At 40.0% G+C, this 21,194-nt stretch overlaps 2 protein-coding genes across 4 annotated transcripts in view; both read left to right on the top strand.

The window, feature by feature from the left end:
- Nucleotides 1-1,256: 1,256 nt before the first annotated feature.
- On the top strand, nt 1,257-14,436 carry GPRC6A (G protein-coupled receptor class C group 6 member A). 3 transcript variants are annotated; one of them, XM_017827210.1, is made up of 8 exons: nt 1,301-1,328; nt 1,500-1,624; nt 3,231-3,534; nt 4,444-4,482; nt 5,386-6,213; nt 8,932-9,144; nt 10,015-10,138; nt 11,429-14,436. In XM_017827210.1, the coding sequence occupies exons 2-8, from the start codon at nt 1,575-1,577 to the stop codon at nt 12,535-12,537; spliced, it is 2,667 nt and encodes an 888-aa protein (XP_017682699.1). In that variant the 5' UTR covers nt 1,301-1,328; nt 1,500-1,574; the 3' UTR covers nt 12,538-14,436. The 3 variants fall into 3 exon arrangements, with proteins under 3 accessions (XP_017682681.1, XP_017682689.1, XP_017682699.1); XM_017827192.1 differs by having other exon boundaries at nt 1,257-1,624; XM_017827200.1 differs by lacking the exon at nt 4,444-4,482 and having other exon boundaries at nt 1,257-1,624.
- Nucleotides 14,437-17,788: 3,352 nt separating this feature from the next.
- Nucleotides 17,789-21,194, top strand: part of FAM162B (family with sequence similarity 162 member B) — a 4,741-nt gene continuing 1,335 nt past the window's right edge. Inside the window, exons 1-2 of the mRNA XM_017827372.1 lie at nt 17,789-17,906; nt 18,321-18,432. Coding sequence (XP_017682861.1) covers nt 17,789-17,906; nt 18,321-18,432 — 230 coding nt within the window. The remainder of the gene's footprint in view (nt 17,907-18,320; nt 18,433-21,194) is intronic.

The following is a 21,194-nucleotide window of genomic DNA, read 5'->3' as shown; positions in this document are numbered from 1 at the left end:
GCAGATGAAAAAAACAAAAACTGTTATAATAAAGAGGCCAAATGTTCACTTAACTAAGGATTAACATTTGCATTTGCAAATAATATGTCTGTTACATTTGCATTTACAAGAAATATCTCTGTTGCAAATGGATACTCTAACTACAAAGAGACTAGCCAGAAAACAAGCAAAATATAATAAATAATTTATATGGTGTACATAATGCTTATCAGAAAGAATACATAACAGACATCCCAGTTCTCTTTTTGCTTGCCAGGAAATAATCGTTGACACAAATTTTCTATGTAAAACCCAGCTTTTATACCATAATAGACAATAAACGCTATGACTGAGCCTGTTCTTTTCAGAGTGTTTTGGCATACTACCAAAAGAAACAAAATCTGAAGAAGCCATTTCAAGAAAACAGAGAAATAAACCAATGTCAAGATCAGAGAGGGATTATTGTCAGATCTGTGTCCCTTAGTGAGTTGGTATTGTTTATTAGCATAAGTCATGTTTCTGTCCTGAAGAGGTTCACTTTGGTGTTTATGGTTGGAGTTTATGAAAGCTGAGAGTCCAGCCTCTGCTTTTTTTTTCCTCAGTTCCCTCCTGGCACAGCATCTGATTCCTGTGAATCTGAGGGGAATGGTGACAGCGAGAACAGCTACTTCCCATTTCTTGCACAGCACAGGAGCTGCTTTTTGTGTCCTCAGTCAGAGGGGGAAGAAAGTAAAAACTAGGACTAATATTTCCCAGTGTTCTGTGTTTATCACATCAACCAGCAGCAGACTCAGCCTGGCTTGTAAGTACAGAACCTGATCCAAAGCCCACTGAAGTCCCTTACATATGTGTGTGCATCACAACCATGACTATTAACTTAATCAAACAGTTTTTATATAAAGATGTTAAAACATATAGAAAAGTGTTGAGAGAAAGGCAGTCTTTTGGTAATTTGGGGTTGGGGTTTTTTTTTGGACCAGAGTCTGATCTAAAGCACACTGTGGCAGCAGGGTCTTTCCTCAGTACTCTTTGGACCGGACCCTTAAAATATTTTCACAGTAGTATCACTACATGATTGCTTCTTTGCACCCTGCACTCTGTTGGAAGGTATTCAAAACAAGCCCAAATTTATACCAAAACATTTGCCATGTGTTTCAGATAATGTATAATAAACTTTGAACACAACATAGCAGATTTAATGGCCAACATTTCCTTTTAGACTCACTTAGCTTTCTCCCTCCCACTTCACTCTCACATCCCTGCACCTTCATACTTTTTCTGACAGCATTGCTTTAGTACCTTCAATAAAATAGTCTCAGCCAGTGAAGCAAATACAATCACCTTAGGAGGTGTGACTAACTTTGAGTGCAGACTTTGTCCTTTGCTGCTCTTTACAGATGACACAGGAGCCCTTGTTGGCCCTGCAGCTGGGAGTGAGCAAGTGAAACAGAAACATGGCATTTGTCAGCTTTTTGGTCCCCTGCTTTGTGATAGGCATTGATATTGCTTTCTCTTGCCAGAGTGCTGTCGACTTCGTGGGTGCCAGTTCTCCAGGAGACATCGTTATTGGAGGCTTGTTTGCAGTTCACAGCGAAATGCTGCATCCAGAAGATCCCATCAAGCCAGTAATTCAGAACTGTGCCGGGTGAGTAATACTGGAAATCACATATCTAGCAAAGAAGAGGTCACTGAAATTGGGCATGTAACTCTTACATTAAGGTGAACAAATTCTGACACTTTTGCTTTTCATAGTCCTTAAAAATACCTCGGACATCACACAAATTTCACATAAATTAATACAGGGTGATAAAGCATGGTCAAGTAACAGTAAAAAATACTGTGGCTGCCTGAGGAATGGAATGAGCATTTGATCCTATTTCAGTCTTCATAGGTAATCTAGTAGCCTTGGAGGTTTGTGCTGAACAATCATTTAATTTCCATGGAAATGCTAATTTGCTATAGGAGTGAAGGACTCTGCTGTGCAGCTAATCATTTTTTGTTAAGAAGTTGAACCCACATGATTCGAACACAGGCAGAACACATTTTACCTAAGCCCATAGCCAAGTATGCCTCCCACCTCACAGGAAACCTACGATAGTACCTTGCAGATGGCATTGTAATTATTTTTATAATTACTGTAATTATTACTCTCTGAATTATAATCATGGTATTATGTTACATGATAGACTACATATAAACACCATGTGATGAAGGTATTCAGGTTCAGAGTGTGCACCAGAATATTTATTTTGTTGGCTCCAAATCCTGCTGTGCTTGAAACATCCATTTTTCTGGAATGCATGAGAAGGAAACCTGGTGAAGAACTTCATTTTAAGTATAACAAAGCTTTCCTAAGCCCAGGAATCCCAAATATGCATTTTGTTTAATTTAAATACAGGTTCATATCCTCAAATTTTATTTGAACTTTGCATGCATCTTAATCCCACATCTGAATCTAATAATCAGATAGACATGCAGGCATCCATTTGGATTTACAACAAAATGTTGATAAAGTTGATAATTTTGTCAGTCTTCCCTTATTTGTCTACGGAGTCATAAATTGTCTCAGGTCCATCTGAAATTTAAGTTAGTTCACAAGATTTGTAAACTTTAGAAAAGTTTGCCTGAGAGTAGGGTTGGTTATATTACAGACATTTTTTGCTAGCAGAATTCTGATTAAGCATCTGTTTTAACATCCACTGGAGATGAGGGAAATAGCTGTACTAACTTTTGCAGGTCTAGGTAGGATTTTGGAAACATCAGTGCAATCACTAGAGACTTCAACCTCTGAAATATTTCCTTCTACTCTGAAATATTTAGTACTTCCTTTTTCTTTGCTTGATGCATTTGGTGAAAGCAAATACCTTTTTTAAAAGGCTTACTGGACAGATGTAATAAATTGGAATTTTTTAACTGACATTGACAGATACTTCTCAAAGATATTACTTGCAAATTTTCATGTAGCATGAAAATTAAATTTTTAGTCCCCTTTTTTCAGAAAAACACTTTTTTTTTTCCAGGCATATATTACATTTTGTGTTCATTTTCCTTAATCTCCCATTAGGTGAGATAAAAATATATGGTTTCTAATCTTTTGTACACTATAACCCAAGAAAATCACACAAAACTTACTACCCATAATTTCTTCTCAATAGTTGTCAAATTCTAAGGGACATGCTCAAAACTGACTTTGCTTCAGCCTTGTTTCCAGCAATGTTTTTCTAAAAAATACCTCCTGTGTTTTCTGACAGCTTTGAAATTCAAGTTTTCCTTCAGACACTTGCAATGATACATGCTATTGAAACAATCAACAATTCAACGCTGTTATCTGGAGTTACTCTGGGCTACGAGATATATGACACGTGTGCAGAAGTTACAAAAGCCATGGCATCTGCTCTGAGGTTTCTGTCAAAATTCAATTCTTCTGAGGATGCTGTAGAGTTCAAGTGTAACTACTCAAACTATATCCCGAGAATTAAGGCAGTCATTGGAGCCAGCTACTCGGAGGTGTCGATGGCAGTTTCAAGGCTGTTGGCTTTGCAACTAATCCCACAGGTAGGTTTTAGGGAATTGAATTATTTTGAACAGAGGTTCAAATTTACCCGAGAATAAAGCTGCATTTCTGATCATAGGAATTGCGAAAGCCGCGTGTTTACTACAGGGCAGGATTTGGCTCAGTCTAAGGACATCAGGAGGGGTGGACTTCAGCTCCAAATGGAGGACTTGATTCACTTGCCAAAACAAAAGCAGTAAGGGATATTTTATATGCCTGAGGCACATGCATCCAAGTGCTCTTTCAGGGTGATGCTGGGCTCTTGTCAGCCTGGCGTTGCCATTAGTCAGTCCTGTTTGTGCCAGTTACTCCAATGTACCTTGGATGACACTCTAGGACTTTGGTCAGGCAGCAAAATTACAGCTGCCACGTCTAGTCTGGCAGGTGGTGAATATGACAATCTCAAACTGAAAAAAAAAAAAAAAAAAAGAGGGACTAAGTCAAATCTAGACAGAAATCTGGGAATTCTTTTCTGCCCAAGAGAAATTAATTGTTAGAGTCAGATAAAACTATGGACAGGAAAGTGAGGAAGGCTGCTATAAAACACAGATTTACTCCTGTTACTCCTCAAGCGGTAGAAGAGAAAGAACACAATCATTTAGATCCACACAGTCATTCCAGAAGCATTGTTCTTCATTTCTGACCTCTCTAGGAGTAATACTGCCCCACACTTGTACCTTGGCCAGTGCTTATGTTCCTGCTTTCACCATTGTAAAAGAATAAGGGTCAAAGCTGGGACCAACATGAAAAAAGCAGATAACTTCCACACCATCCTGTCTTGCACTTTGGTTTTTGTGAATTGATATAAATTAACTCTGCAAAGTAGCAACATAGTAACCAAACACTTGGAAAAGACGTAAAATCTGAACCAAAGATAACTTCTAACTGAATCTTCTCCTCTGCAATGGTAGGAAGTAATTCTGACCTTCAACGCCACCACAGGAGCTATAGTAAGTACGAAAACTGAAGTGCCACACTTGAACGTAACTAAAAGGCAAGTGGTATGAAACAAACCTGCATTAGGGCATAGATGGAAAATGGGACCCAGCAGATTTTTCTTATCAATAGCATCTGCGATCTTCTGACACCTGTAAGATTTGGTATCACCTCCAGGCAGGTGACTCTTATTTTGGAAAGCTCAGATTTATTTTTTAAGAACCATCAAGCAATGGAGGGGGAAAAGTTCCATCAAACAAATAGAGAAGGATTAAAACTAGAGAGATTGGAATAGCAATGTTCAATTTATGTTTTTCTAGCTACATTCACAAGAAAAAGATAGTAAACATTTTGTATGAAAGAATTAGAGGATTCTGTAGTATTTGTTAGTCTTTGTTTTTCTGGGAGGTTCATCAAACAGATTTAATGATTCTTTTAACATATATAATAATTAAATCTTGGAAAGAATATATGTATATGGATAAACCATACTAACACACTCAATGCTAGAAAAATACTGCAATATATAAAAGTACTAGGAATTTGAATAGTAATTCAAAAAATAGTTAATGCTTCCAGTGTTTTAACTATTGTTTTGAATAGTATGTTGATAGTGTCTGAACAGAGTAAATCAAAATCTTTATACCATCATAACTGTCATATCCATTTTGAAAGGTTTTGTTCTCTACCTTCACTGAATTATGCTGATAAGGACGAAAAAAAGTGGAACCGGTACTGGACACAAGTCTGAATCCTAAGAGCAGGGAGAGGGAACTTGTCCCATTTGGCTGTAGCTTGTTGATGCTCACTTACAGGAAGAAGGGAGTCTGGGTCAGGCTGGAAAAAAGAGCAATTGTGGCAGCTTTGGATCTCTTGGGGGAGACCAACTCTGTAACTGAATTGTTCGCTCTTCCTAGGTCAGTCCTGCATCATCAGCTGAAATCCTCAGTGACAAAATCAGGTTTCCTTCTTTCTTCAGGACTATCCCCAGTGATTTTCATCAGACAAGAGCAATGACCCACTTGATCTGTGAATCTGGGTGGAACTGGATTGGAGTAATAGCCACTGATGATGACAATGGGCGGTTTGCTCTGGAGAGCTTTGGGGTCCAGGCCATGGCAAACAACGTTTGCATAGCTTTTAAAGAAATGTTACCAGCCTATCTCTCTGACAGCACGTTTCACACCAAAGTTGATCATGCAATTGAGAAGATTGTCAAGGAAACAAGAGTAAATGTTATTGTGGTCTTTATGAGACAGTTCCATGTGCTCAAATTATTTAAGAAGGCAATTGAGAGGAACGTTAATAAAATCTGGATTGCAAGTGATAACTGGTCAGCTGCAGTCAAAATCAGTACAATTCCCAATATCAGACGGCTGGGAACCATTGTGGGATTTGGATTTAAAAGTGGAGATATGTCCTCATTCCAAAACTTTCTGAGAAATCTTCATGAAAAGCCCACTAAAAACAACAAGTTTTTACGTGAATATATTATGCTTTTGTCAGTTTGTGCAAACCTGGAATATCATGATTTTCAAACATGCATTTCAAACCAGTCCCAGGATGATCTACTGGAAGATGTTGAGAATAAACACCAGATCTGGAGAGATGATTTTTTGAATGCTAACATTGAACCAGGATTTATCCAAAGTAATATACTTGCAGTCTATGCCATAGCTCATGCCATTAAAGGACAATGCAAAAACAGAAACTGCACGGATCCCTCTGCCTTCACTCCCTGGGAGGTAAGATGTTAACTCTTTCAGGTCTTATAATCTCTGCCTAACTTTCACCTAATTTTTTGCTCCCACATTCCTGGATTTTCTAGCTCGGTCCTTTTACAAATGACATTTTATTCCTCTTCCTGCCAGAGCAGCAGTATCTAGCTGCTGCAGTGATAACTACACTCCAGTTTTGTCTCCCTTTTTTTGGCTTATGTGTTCTGCTGTAGATATAGATAGCTACTGGATGGTGGTAACTGCATAACCACCAACTCCTCCTTGATGAGTACAATAACAATGGCTGTAAATATGTGATTCCACAAGTGGAGAAGGGATCTTTAGCTTCTGGGCTTCATTAGCTACCCTAACACTTCCTCCATCACCTTCAAAGAGCACACAGAGTAGGCACCAGCTTGAATGAAGGCTCCATTCTGTAGGCTTCTTGACGGAACATCTTGCTAGCTACTCATGTAGGATAAAATAAAATGTGTAGTCACTCTACAGTTGACTTATCAGCTCTTCAGCTACTAGTAGTTGGTCCTGTTGCTGTAAACCACTATGAGTGCTTTTGAGAGATGGGGATACTACTGGATAGGAACATTCACCAAAGAGTTTCAATTTTCCTCTCTCTCTCTCACCGTTGTATCTGTTTTGTCTTAATTCAAGTATTTTCCTCTATAATTAATTTCTACTTGAAACTGAAAATGCAACACATTTTCAGTTTCATCTTGATTTATACTGAATTGACTGGTTGGAAAATTAGACATAATCTTTAAGATAGGTGAGGTACTCATTATCACACTCAACTGGGTGGGAAAAGAAGAGGAAAAATCAGACAAGTAAACCTGACCTGACCTTTTACCCAAGAACCTGCTTAGGAGTATTCACTTTTACACACTTTTACTCAGGGGATTAAACAAATGTTAATTTAAAAGTCAAACAACCACTCTGACTTGCTCTGACCTCTTATCCTAGGTCAGGGCAGGTCAAACCAAGATAGGGGATTTGAAAAAAAACAACACCAACAAACCAACCAACCAACAGCTCAGTAACAATTGGACTCTCACATGAATTTGTAAATGCAAATGAGACAAATTCAGGACTGCTCTGTAGGAATGCAACTTTATGGAGCTGTATTTACATCATTGTTAAGCCAAATCCCAAACCATCAAAATTAAAAATCCTTTTAAGTTGTTAAACACTTGTGAAGAAAACTGAAAGCAATAATTATTTTCCTTGGGTTGTTTTCATTACATACTTCTTCTACACTACATTTAAACTTTCTAGAAAGGGATATATATATATATAGATAAAGCTTAGGATCCAAATAATCCATATCACACATCTTTATGTACAGAGAAACAATAGAATGATTGGTGTTACAGACTTCACAAAAATAATCATCAGTTACATCAAAATATTGTTAAAAGTAGAGTTTTCATCTGAAACTCTAGATATATTCAAAAAGCTTTGGTGTCCTCATATTGCTAGAGAAATTGGAAAAGTAAAGATGAGAAATATTAAAAGACAAGTCTGAGTATATACAATAAAAAGAAATCCTATTCAGTTCCACACAACTATGCAGCATCCAAATTGAATGCACTACTGGTTAGAAACACACTGGTTCTTCGTAAGTTATACGAACTCTCAAAAAAATTAGATTATACATGAAATAATGACATATATGCACCAGATGTGTTACACATATTTGACAAAGCCTATTGAGGCAGTATACCTTTCAGCATGTTTGTTAAATGCTACGAATGTTACAAATGAATCCATGTTTAGAACATGACTTTCAAAAGCAGTTGAACTCAGCCTTTCACCAAAACATTAAATTTTTTCCTTGTCAGTTAATCCCTTTTGCAAAAAGTCATTAGGCCCGCAAAATAATAGAGCCTTTGTTTTGATTAAGAACCACGGTAGCAAATGGAAGTTGTTCGACAATATCCCTATGAGTTGAGAGTGGGTTATATCTGCCTTAACCTGCTCTTTTCTATATTCACAGAGACCTTTTTGATCTGGCTGTTTGTGAGTAGGGAGGCAGAAATTTTACCCTGTTGAACAGAATGGATTGCAATATGAAGCTGGACAATTGCCTTATCAAGCATTCTTATTCTGGTATTTCCTATGACCTATCAAATATGGCCTTGCAGTTTATTGCCGTTGTGCCATTGATCTCTTCATCTGAGCAAACTGGCACATATTGTTCATTCAACAGTTCTGAGTCTCCTCTTGCCATACACAAATTCAGTCAGAGTCACATCTGAGAACAATGCTAGATATTTCCAGACATATTGGGGGAATTTACTCTGGAAGAAAGTGTTGTCCAGATTGCCTCTGATGACAGTAAAGTGATAGCAGGAGTACCACTCACCCTTGTTCTTTACAAAAAGGGGAGTGTCAAAGGACCGTTAGCTCTTGCAAGCAAAAATATTTTTTCTCCTAACATTATACCAAAATTTCCATGGCTGCAAAAGAATACTAATCTAGGTATTTGTGCATACTGCATAGAGTTAGGAAATTATTAATTTTTTATTAATAGATTTTTTAAGGTCAACAGGATTGTCTGTATATGTAATTCTGTAAACAGCTATAAAGATGAATTTAGATTTTAATACTTTTCTTAGTCCTAAAAGCATTTCTTTTTAACTTGATTTTACCATACAAATGTTAAATTACTCAGTTTGTCACACTGACATGATACTGATGTATGTTATCATTTTTTATACTTATGTGCAGCTCCTTGAAGAACTTAAAAAAGTTGTATTCATTGATGATGATAAAGAAGTCAAGTTTGACTCCAATGGAGATATGAGCACCAGTTATGATGTACTTCTTTGGAAAGAAATCGATGGCCACATGGCAATCACCACTATGGCAGAATATGATGCAGAGAAAGGTGACTTTATCTTTGAGGATGAAGAGAAAAAAAAAGATTTTCTAGACTTAAAGGTAATTTTTAATTTATTGACATAACGTGAAATTTTATTCATATGATTTCTTCTCCCTCCGGCATTTGCAACTGAATGTGTCAGTCAGAAATCTCTCTTGTAGTTTAATGTTCTCCTTTAAGAGTGAAGAATCCTTTTGGAGTATATTTGATCACTTTCATGCATCCTGAGATGCATATTAGCCTGTGAGCATCAATTTAAAATTTATTTATTTCTTTAGAATGCTCCTAGAAGGCTTCCTAAGATGAGAAGTTATGTCTGTCCTAGGGATGCCACTCAAGAATCTTGAAAAGGGATCTTAAAATAAGAAATGACTGTGTACAAAAAAAACCCTCCCTAATTAACCACAATTTTTTTCCCCTTTTTTCACATGAAGACTCATATCTGTTGAGTTTATTGTTTAAAAAGAAAAGAAGATGCTTTGTTGTTTATTTGATCCTGTTAGAGCTGGGGTCATCACGGCTACATGAGTAGGTGGTGCCATATGTAGCCCCAGCACTGGTGTACACAGAACTAGTGTGTGGTCCTGGACAGTTCCAACTGGATAATCTGTTATCTGTGTATGGCTGGAGGTCTGAGTTCATGATGCAGCTCCCCACTAATTGGACAAGGAGAGACTGCTTTACCAAGTGGGTTGAATTCTAGTCTCAGCATGTGAACTCAGTTGAGGACAGAAGAAAACCTCAAATCTTGCCCCTCTTTGTGGTGCAAGCAAATGTTCAATGTAACTTTCAGATTCCCTTAAAATATGGATGATACCAAAAAAAAAAAAACAAACCCCAACAGTACAAATTGCAGCATTACTGGAGGTTTATATTAATGGTTTTTTAGAGATTTTGTTTGTTTTTTTTTTATTCTTCGTACACTGCAGAAAGTTCAGTCAACATGTTCCCAGCACTGCAGGCCAGGTCAGATGAAAAAGGTTACAGAAAGTCCACATACATGCTGCTATGAGTGTGTTTACTGCCCAGAAAACCATTACAGCAATCAAACAGGTAAAGAATTGTGATCCAAATAAAAGTTTATTTAGACATCAGTACAATTGTTCTGTTTGTATATAACGTGCCTTGACAACCTTGGGTTTAACTTTGGAAGGGGAATTAAATATTTGTTTATGAACAGTTTCCCGTAAAACTTGCTATAAATGCTTTTTAGGAGACCAAAATTAAAGCAGTTAGATTGGCCAGCTAACTAGCGTTAACCTTTGCTAGGATGGAAATTCTGGTTGATTTATCAGTGAGACTGACTTTCATTAAAATAGAGTCTTGCCTCCCTGTCTTTCCATAGTACACCCAGTCCAATAAGGAAGAATTTCTTTATTGTGAGGGTGGTGAGGCACTGGAACAGGTTGCCCAGAGAAGTTGTTGTGGATGCCCCCTCTTTGGAAGTGTTCAAGGGCAGGTTGGATGGAGCTACCTGATGTAGTGGGAGGTGTCCCTGCCTCTGGCAGGGGGGATTGTAACTAGATGGTCTTTTAAGGTCCTTTCCAACCCAAACTCTTCTATGAGCCTATGCATCTATGAAGTTCAAGCGTGATGTATTTTGCTTACCAGAATTGTACAGTAATATTTTCTAGTATCAAATCTGATGTGTACTTTACCAGTGGTTCATTTATAGGTTTAAGCAAAAATTTTTAAAGGAGAAAATTAAATATGGAGAAGAGAGATGGAATTAAGAAAACTGTGGTACTTTGTACTTTTAATATCCTGAGAGCAGAAGGAAATTAAATTTTACCTTCTTATTCAATTAGCTGTGAAATGTCTCCATATCAGAGGACAAGAATTTCAAAGCAAAAGCACCTTTCAAATCATAAACTAAAGCAATGTTTCTTCTTGTTATTGTATTTCAAAAGCTATCTGTAATGAGCATGTTGGGGTGTTTTCTTGTCAAAATAGACAAATAAAAGAAAAATAGTTCAAATTTTTTGCAAGAGAATTGATTATTTATTGTTCAGGTTCTAGTAAAAGTTTACCTGTCCAGAGATCTGCCTAGGTCACATATTGCTAGTCAGTGATGACCAAGACAATTTTAGAACCCTGGTCATTCTCCCTGTCCCTGGCTGCAGGAAACCCTTGCTCCCAGCTGGCAGGCAGTTCTGTCAGTGCCACCGCAGCTCTGCAGCTCCTCCACCTGGACGGCGACAGCAGCAGTCAGATGCAGTCAGACACGTCCTTTCCTCCTAGCAGCCCTTCCCACGTTGCTCCTGTATCTCAAGGCCGATAAAACACTTCGCAGTTTATTTCCTTTGGGTTCTTAAATGATCTTCCTTTTTTTTCTGCTTCCAGATATGGATTACTGCTACCGATGTAACAACAAAACCTACTGGGCTCCCATCAACAGTACCACATGCTACAAAAAGACAATCTATTTCCTCACCTGGACTGACTGGTTTGCTGTTTTCCTCCTCCTTCTGTCTGCTTTCGGAGTTGTGTTAGTTTTGTCAATTTGTGTAATATTTACTAAAAACTTGAACACACCAGTTGTAAAGGCATCTGGTGGTCTGACTGTCTGCTATATTATTCTCTTCAGTCACTTCTTAATTTTTTTGAGCACCATCTTCTTCATAGATGTACCCACGGAATTCAAATGTAAAACTAGGCAAGCAGTCTTTGGCATAAGTTTTACACTCTGCATTTCATGTATTTTAATGAAGTCACTAAAAATTTTACTAGCCTTCAGCTTTGATCCCAAGCTGCAGAATTTCCTGAAATGCATGTATAAACCTATTCCCACTGTGGCCACCTGCACTGGAATTCAAGTTATCATTTGTACCTTCTGGCTAATATTTAGGACACCTTTTGTAACCCAAAATTTCTCAATCCCAAGAGCAATAATTCTGGAGTGCAATGAGGGGTCTATTGTAGCTTTTGGGATTATGCTGGGCTACATCGCCGCTCTAGCCTTTATTTGCTTCATATTTGCCTTTAAAGGTAGGAAATTGCCAGAGAACTACAATGAAGCTAAATTCATCACTTTTGGCATGCTAATTTACTTCATAGCATGGATTGTATTTATCCCTGTCTATGCAACTACATTTGGCAAATACTTGCCAGCAGTGGAAATCATCGTTGTTTTAATATCCAATTATGGAATCCTCTGCTGCACTTTTCTTCCAAAGTGCTATATCATCATTTACAAGCAAGAAACAAACACAAAATCTGCCTTTCTCAAAATGGTTTACACGTATTCCTCTAAAAGTGCAGGTAGCGTTACTGTTAGTCAGGTTTCTTTGGATTCAAAGTCTTCCAGCTTCCGGGCTCCTATCTCAGACTCGTGTAAAACTGACAAAAACTCTGTGAATGGAAACTGCCAGTTCCAAGTGCCAGGGCAGCCACTAATAAAAGGCAAAGTTCTTCCTAAAAATGCTGCCAGGAAAAGAGTCTCCAGCATATGACTGGCCAGTGGTCAAGTACTGGAAGATAAAAAGCCATCTTAGAGAGCTATTTATCTCTCAGATCTCTTTCCTTTTGGCATCCCCAAGGAGAACAGGACATGTGAAAACTCTTGTTCTCCTGTACTTAAGCAGTTATCCATTACCAGATCTGAAAGGCATTCCTGGCCCTGAGAGTCCAGTCCTTGCTCCTGCAGGCTCCATGATGTGCAGTCCCCTGCGGGACCTGTGGGAACCTATTCTGCAATCTCCCTTCCTCAAGTGAGACAGAAGAATCACAAAAATATCATTTCTTACAGTCACATAGGTGGGACCACATGAGTTTACTCCACTTCTTTTGCCTCTGATACACAATTCTTTAAGGAGCTATTCTTCTCATCTGGCCCCATTTCACAGATCAAAGAGAACCTTGTCCCAGCCTTTGTTTGCTAGGCTAAACAAGACGAGTCCTTTAGTCTCCACTTTTAAGATAGGCTTTCCATTCTTCTGAACTTCCAAATATAACCTTTTTCAGCTGGTATCAGTGAATCTCTTTTTTTTTTCCTCCCCAGAATTGCAGACCTTATTCCAGATGAGTGCTGCAGTAACCTTTAAAGTTCCTTGTATTTATCAGGATGGTAATGAACTAGAGACAGGTCTATAAAAGAATTAAAGAATTTCTTGGGAGCTCTGTAGTTATACATATGTTCATCTACGTTTTTTCTCCATACTCAGAGGAAATACGCTGATTCATCTCGTGCACCTTCTCTGATGCATGAAGAGGGAGCCTACTGTGTTTGTCCCCAGATGTCCTCTTAGTTGAGAGTGTAAGGACAATGTGTAATGTCAAAACTTAAAACCACTCATTAGGATAAATAGTGTAATTACCAGTATCAGCATGAGTACATCCTGGGAATTTTGGGGGGTTGTATACAAGTTAAAAAAATCTGATTTTCAATAAGAACACGCCAATGCACCATTACAGTACATAGAAATAGCACAAGATTGAACTGGCACGATCTGCATTGGATGAGTCTCTGCTCTGTAGCAACATGAGCACAGCTGTGCTGTGCCTTCTGCATGAGAGACAAAAGGTAAATTCAGAGAAGGAGGAACTCTTCTGTCAGGGTAATGGTACCACAGAGCTTTTTCAGATTCTGAACAGCAGAGCTACACTGTCAGTCTGGGACCAGGAAAAATACTTTTCCATACTCTGGAAGCCTGAAACATATTTTAACTTCTGTGAGATGTTACTGTGAAATAATACTGAATTCCTTGAGTTTTGTCCATGCTTCTGTTTTGATTTAGAATAACTGGATGTTGTAGAAGAGCAAAATAAAAGCAGTAGATTTTGTGTTACGAAGGCATGTTGTACTATGGTTATGTAATTTATATCTATTTTTATAAAATTTTTATTTATATGTTGTAACCCTTATCCATATTTTTCTATTCATATTTTGTTAAAAATAAAAAATAAATCACATTTCAAAAATGGACATGGGTGATGAAATGATGATGCGTAGACTAGGTATGTACTGTGTATCTACGAAGACATTTTAAAGTAATTTGAATGACAAGAGTGCAATTTACCTACAGACTTGTGTAATTGCAAACATTCTGTTGCTGATTGGAGGAATGAAATTTTATGCATATATATTTATATGATGAATGCTGTTCATACATCAGTTGTTGCAAATACTTTTCTGGATATGAAGTTATGTATAATAAGGTTACAATTACTGCAATTTGACTGCCAATGCAGCAAGAAGTCTGTCCCTAAAAGAGAGAAACAAAGCTTACATTGTATGACTGTCAGCAATCAGCTGGTTAGAAAAGTTAATTTGGCTCAAATGTCATGCCTGTATTTATTGTTTCCAAAAGCTTTGAGTATAGCATGTCTTGGATCTAAATAAAAGGGAATGATTAAAGCCATATTGTTATTTCAAATTGAGTTTGCTTACTTAATTTCCTCACCTCTCCACATGATCTTCTTTTTGGCCTTGAACAACAGCAATACACACACCTGTAAGGTGTTTCCACTGTAGACCTCAGTCTGCTTCTTAGAAATTTCCTTTAGGTTGAAAGTTGTGTATGGTAGGGCATTCCTCCTACAGGACAATGAGGAAAGTGTCTAGAGGAACAGGACCTGGTGACAGCAATGTGAGGGTCTCTACTGAGGTATCTTTAAGGAAAGACACCATATATGGCGGAATTTCAAAGGAGCCCTACCTGCTGCATCTAATTCTTCAGCTACTCCGGTCTTGTGCAAAGCACAGTCAACAGCGGAGCTAAGACCATGTAACAGATTTGCTAGCCTGGCTTGGCAGAAAAAAGAGACACTATAGCAAGCTGTGTTACATGTTTTTAAATGTTTTGTCTGTAAGAAACAATTGATCATATGTAGGTAGAACTTAAAGGGATTGTGCTATAGAGGATATGAAAAGGCTTAAAACAGGAGTTCATTATGCTAAAGAAGCATTTGCGCACTTTCACCTGCCCAGAGCAGTAAGTATTCCACCAATGTAACTATTCCTGTTACCAGTCATGGGGACATAAAAAGAGCCTGAAACAGATTTTCATCCCCAGAACACAGAACAGAATCACCTTCCAGAATCATAGCAAAGCCTCAGCATGATGCTCCCAGAGCCACAGCCCATAGGTCAGGTCATGTGGGGCCAAAGGGGTCAGCTCATTTTTTTTTGGCTCACAGCACACTCTCCTTGTTTACTTTGGAAAGATCCTAAAACTAATTCTCAAAACACTAACATCCCATGAGCACATTTTCTGTCTCTGAGAGCAATAGAGAGAACAAATGTCCCCAAATGCACTGCTGTTCATAGAGAAATCAAATGTGAAAATATTGTTAGTTGAAGTCAACAGGAGGCAGCCTGGATGTAAACACTATTTAAGCTTTTTGGGTCTCATTCATTGTTAATGATGCTAAATAATGCATTCTGAACCCACTATCACACAACATACAATACCTTCAGGGAGACTGAAGACTATGAAGGCCATTCAGTATTCAAGTCATCTTCTCCAGGGCATAATTCCCTCAAGATTTCAGTAGCTCTGGATGTGGAAATGCCTTTCAGCTGCCCAGAATCTTTAGAGCAGTTCTTTGGTGAGAGCAGAAAATTACTTACATGCGTTCCAGGCTTCCTCCCAGCAGCTCTGCTCATGGCCATTGAAACTACAGTGACTCTAAATGTGTGGTTTAACATCACCAGTAGCAGCTGATAGCAGTGTTTGGGATGCTGCTCATAATGTATGACACTGAGTAGCCCAGTCCAGATGTGCTGACTCTTCCTGCCCTTGCCAGATGTGTCTCCAGGGACGAGGAGCATGCTTAACCCTATGTCATTCTCTTTGAGCAGGAAGAAGGCAAAGTATCACCCTCTAGGTCATTTCTATCAATGTGTATTCATCTCCTTGACAACATTCTGAAAAAGGGCAGAGCTGCTCAGGGAGTATATGTGAGTGTGCAAAGAGGAGCATCTCTTCCTATTTGTTATTTTTAGAAGGACATGGGAAAGCTGGCATAGAGCTTTGATTCAGGGAGCTAGATTCTTCCATCTAGAGACTGTCTCAGTAGCAAACAGAAATTTTGTTCTGAAATAGAATGTGGGAAGATTGATTTCTGAATTTATTTTTTTTTAAGTTGGTATGAGTTAAATGGATTGGAATGGCTTTGGTATTTTACCAACAATAAGGATATGTTGTTACTTTAATGATTTTGGAATAAAAATTGTACATGTATAGATAAGAAAACATCAGCATGGGACTACTTACTGAAAAGAAAGTACTTTTTTGAATATCTTTCCAGAGTAAAATGTTGTTCAAATGGCAGTTTAAAGAAAGTTCTAATATAAAGGATGCTAGAACTCACTTTGGTAAAACCAATTTCTGATTTCTTATACCCAACAATTTGCTTTCAGAAAAAGATGCTTACCTCTGGCTCTGCTGCTTAGAAAAAGATAGCTGGAGGTTTTGGCTGCAAATAGTTCAATACTCCTCATTCGTGCTATCATGCTGAGACGGGACTGTAGCTGTTGCTGGGCAGTGATTCTCCCCAGGGAGCAAGACTTCCTCTGTTCGTCATCAGTCACTCTTGCTTTGGTTGATGCACATAAAATCTTACACTGTTTGATGCCTCAGACACAATTCTGTTGAGACACTGTCTTATACACTGTCACTGATATCATGATGGTATGGGCTGTTTCTTACTAAATATGTGTTCTGTGCTGACAATCTTTTTGTTCAAGGATATGTTCATACTGAAATTTATTTTTTGTGGTTTTTTGTTTTGTTTTGCCTTAGGTTTTTTTTAATAAGGGCTTAATCTGACTAGGACATGAAAGGAAAACAGAAAAAAGGTTTTCAATTGAAGTAAATGGAAAAGTATATGATAAGAATCGGTATGTTCGAACCTTCTGAAAGCAGTAAAATGACAGAAACATGGATGTGGGCAGCTGTGTTACAGAACTTGAATCCACTTTGCTCTGAAACATAGACTCATAGAATGGTTTGCATTGGAAGGGACCTTAAAGATCATAGAGTTCCAACCCTCCCATGTCATGGGCATAGACACCTTCCACTAGACCAGGTTGCTCAGTGTCCCATCCCACCTGCCAAGGATGGGTCATCCACAACTTCTCTGGGCAACCTGCACCAGAGTCTCACCAACCTCACAGGAAAGAATTTCTTCCTAATCTAAACCTACTTTTTTCAACTTAAAGCCATTACTCCTTGCAATAGGGGTATAGGCCCTTGTACAAAGCCTCTCTCCAGCTCTCTTGTAGGCCCCCTTTAGTTACTGGAAGGCTGCTCTAAGGTTTCCTTAGAACTTCTCCAGGCTGAACAACCCCAGGTCTCTCTACCTGTCTTCGTGGGAGAGGTACTCCAGCCCTCTGGTCATCTTTGTGGCCCTTCTCTGGACTCACTCCAGCAGGCCCACGTCCTAACACGAAGGTGAACTACTGCGGCTGTTTCTTTAGCCGAATTTTGACCTGAAAGCTGACCTTTCCCCACTGGAGTTGCAGTCCGTGAGTGCGGTAGGTGAGCAGGATGCCTTCTCCGGAGGACCGATCCCCGCCGTGACGGCAGCAGTCCCGCCTTGCCTCGAGTCCGGGCGCGGCTGGAAGGGTCCGCGGGGCGGGGCCGGGCGGGGCCGAGACCGGGATCGGGACCGGGACCGGGATCGGGACCGGGGCCACTCCCGTCGAGGCAGAGGGGCCCGCCGCGGCAGAGGGTGCCGCTAATCCTCGCCGCCCTGGCCATGCTGCCGGCCCTTCTCCGCCCCGGGCGGCTGCTGTCCGCCGCGCCGCTCCGCCCGCCCGCGCCGCGGGGAGCCGCCGCCGGCGGGGAGCCCGCCCGGAGCCCGGGCACCTCCCGCGGTAAGGGGGGAGAGGAGCTGCGGGGGACCAGCTCCGCAGCAGCGCCCCGGGGCTGACGGGGAGGTGTGCGGGCGGCTCGGAGCCGGGGCTGAGCGGGGCAGAGCTTCCCGGTGGTGCGGCCCGCGAGTGGCACGGCGGCTCGGGTGCTTCCGAGTGTTCTCCTGCTGGCTTGGGTACCCACGCCTGCGGGCGGCGGGGGTTCGAACCAGACCCACGGGAACACTCATTGCATGTGTGGGTGATCCAGAAACCCCGCGGAGGTCACTCTGCGTAGGCGAGACCTGAAGGTCTAATACCTGGGATTGCTCTTCCAATGACCAGGACGGTCAGGCTTTTCCCCTTCCACCGTTACTACCAGACATCATTCACTCTTAGTGCACGGTTTGACAAAGTGTTTTTTTCCTAATCTTTAAGCTGAGCAGGCTCACAAGGTGGTTGCAAGTTACAAACCCTCCAAGTTTGACAAAAAAATCCTCCTCTGGACTGGTCGTTTCAAGACAGAAGAAGAGATTCCTCCGAGGATCCCGTAAGTACGCTGCCCTTGTCCAAGGGGAACATGGAGCTGAAGGGAAAGCAGTGGTGTGATTCTGATCTAAAGCTTTTCCACAGAGTTTAAAACAGTCGGTTTTTCAACACTGAAGACTTGGAAACAAATTAGAGGGCAAGAGAATTTCCTGTCCTGGTTAGAGGTTAAGATGAGAAAATGTTCCTTGCTGGAGTCCCCAGAGCCTGGGATGAGAACTGGATCCATCTGAGTAGACAGCCTTGGTTACATTTATGTACTGGCTTGTTTGTTTTGCTTATTCCTAATGTGCAATTGGAGAAGGATGTTATTGGTAAACAATAATTTCTGTTTATAGCTCCCGTAAACAGTTATGAGGGAGCTGGCTGTTACTGAATGATTACATCAAAAAATATTATTATTATTATTATTATTATTATTATTATTATTATTATTATTATTATTATTATTATTATTATTATTGAATTTCAGGAAAACTTATGGAAGTAAATTACAAGAGAAGCATTCCCCACCAAGGAAAACTGAGTACTTAACGTAGCCTTAACCTCCCATTCTTGTTGACCCACTGGGTTAGATGATCTTTGAAGGTCCCTTCCCACCCAAACCTGACTGTACGGTTCTTTGACTTGCTGAAAGTTAGCATCCCCCACGGGAGTCAGCCACTAAACACATGAAACCCCTCTAATGCCAGTTGCTGCCTTTTCTTAGGATGTTAGTATGTTAGACGTCTCTCCAGGACACTACTTTTTATCATCACAGCACATCCCTGTCTTTGGTGACATGTTGAGAATAAGCAGCATGCAGAGCTGTGTAAAACAGTTACATCCTCTGCCTGCTCCTGTTGGTTCCTGACAGTTTCGCTGTTGTTTGCTGAGCTGGACAGTGGCTTTCTGAACGGTCTAACCTCTCTTGCACTGTGTTAGTCTCACCATCTTCCCCTAGAGAAAGGTTCAGACAGGTCTCAGAAGCTGTAAATGCTATTCAAGTCATCAGGAAGTGTTTATAAAGACTCATTGCGTTTGCCAGTCCATAAACATACATGCACACAAATCACTCATTTCTGTGCCATAGCTGGCCTAGCAAGTTCGTGTTACCACCTTGTGCTTTCTGGGTGAGCAAAGTCTTTTTACAACTGCAAGATCACAAGTATATCCTAGAAGTAGCTAAAAGTGATACACTGAAGCTGAACTGTGACACTGTTTAACTGTTGTTTAAAAGAAAAAAGAATTGCAAGATGTTGCTCCCTGTGAACACAATCTAGCTGCTGAAGATAGTTTGTACTAAAGGACAAATCTGCAATCCTTAGTCAAGGTTGTTATGGTTTGTTTGGGTTTTTCTAAAAAACAGCTGTCACTGACTTCAGCAGAGATTTACCCAGAGTCTTGATTAAGGATTGAGTAGTAAAGGCCGTAATTGCAATTAGGGAAGAAAATTGTAAGGTCTGTTTTCCTTAAAGCAGAGGAAGTGAAAATCTGCTTCAGAAGAGCTTCAATTAGTGCATTGTGAAATATGATTAGGCTAATATGCCACGCTAATAACATTTATGGTTTTGCTTTTGTTGCAACAAATGGATTATTGGATTAATAATTTTACGTGCTAGGTCTGATGTGTGGTCTGTTTTGAAGATGATTTTTACCATTGTACAAACCAGAAGCAGTTACTTAGAACTGTAGGCATTGTCAGTCATCTGCAAGAAAAATAATGTGCTTGTGTGTGCATTGGCAACGAAGGGGGTACTACGGCATTGCCACTTATAGGATTTGCCCTATTCCATTGCACTAAACCTCAGAGAGAACCACTGCAGCCCTCAGCCTTGGTACAGGCTTTCATGGGCAGAAATTCCACTGTAAAAACTCCAGCTCTGCCCAATCCCACCACATTAACTTTTGAAGTAAAGCTAAAGGTGCTTTGGGGAAAGAGATCATTACACGATCTTTACTTAAAACAAAAAAATCAATTTGTATTTATATTCTTTATCTTACAAATATCATGGCTGGGCTTCACAAATTTGGGAGGGGAAGATCTGGAAAGGGCTCTACCCACGTTTGTCACAAGCACGCTGGTGGCTAAAAAGGCCAATACGAGACAGGCACGTCCAGTTGCAAAAGGCACAGCAGAAAGTATATTCTTCAGGGCACAATTCTTTCTGCACTGTCTTTTCTCCTCAAGAGCGATCCTGTGTGTGTTCTCAAAGGCATCAGCAGCGTTATAGATGGTGTGTCTCCAGATCTCCCGACTGGAGGCCAGAGTAGACCAATTATGTTGATCAATATGGCCAAGGCTGAGATGTTGTTTCAGGGAGTCCTTGTATCTTCTCTTTGGGGCTCCTCTCTTGCGGCAGCCGGTGGCAAGTTCACCATAAAGCAAGATCTTAGGGAGGCGGTGGTCCTTCATCCTTGAGACGTGCCCTGCCCAATGTAGCTGTTCTCAGCAACATGGCCTCAATACTTGTGACTGCTGCTTGTTCTAGAACAGATGTATTGGTCACATAATCTGACCAGTGGATGTTTAGGATTGTACAGAGGCAGCGTTCATGGAAGCGTTCTAGGAGACGCAGGTGGTGGTGGTAGATGACCCATGATTCAGATCCATATAAGAGAGTAGACAGCATTATGGCTCTGTAAACACTGATCTTTGTCCTTTTCTTCAAGTGTTTATTTCACCAAACTCTTTTATGAAGCTTTCTGAAGGCACCGTATGCCTTTGCTAACCTGTTGTCTATCTCTCCGTCAATCTTACCATCCGAGGAGATGAGGCTGCCTAGG

The sequence above is a fragment of the Lepidothrix coronata genome, unplaced genomic scaffold (genome assembly GCF_001604755.1).
Source record: "Lepidothrix coronata isolate B3197 unplaced genomic scaffold, Lepidothrix_coronata-1.0 Scaffold5, whole genome shotgun sequence".
Classification (NCBI taxonomy): Eukaryota; Metazoa; Chordata; class Aves; order Passeriformes; family Pipridae; genus Lepidothrix; species Lepidothrix coronata.
The sequence above is the reverse complement of the archived record's forward strand: the minus strand, read 5'-3'. Positions and strand labels throughout refer to the sequence as shown.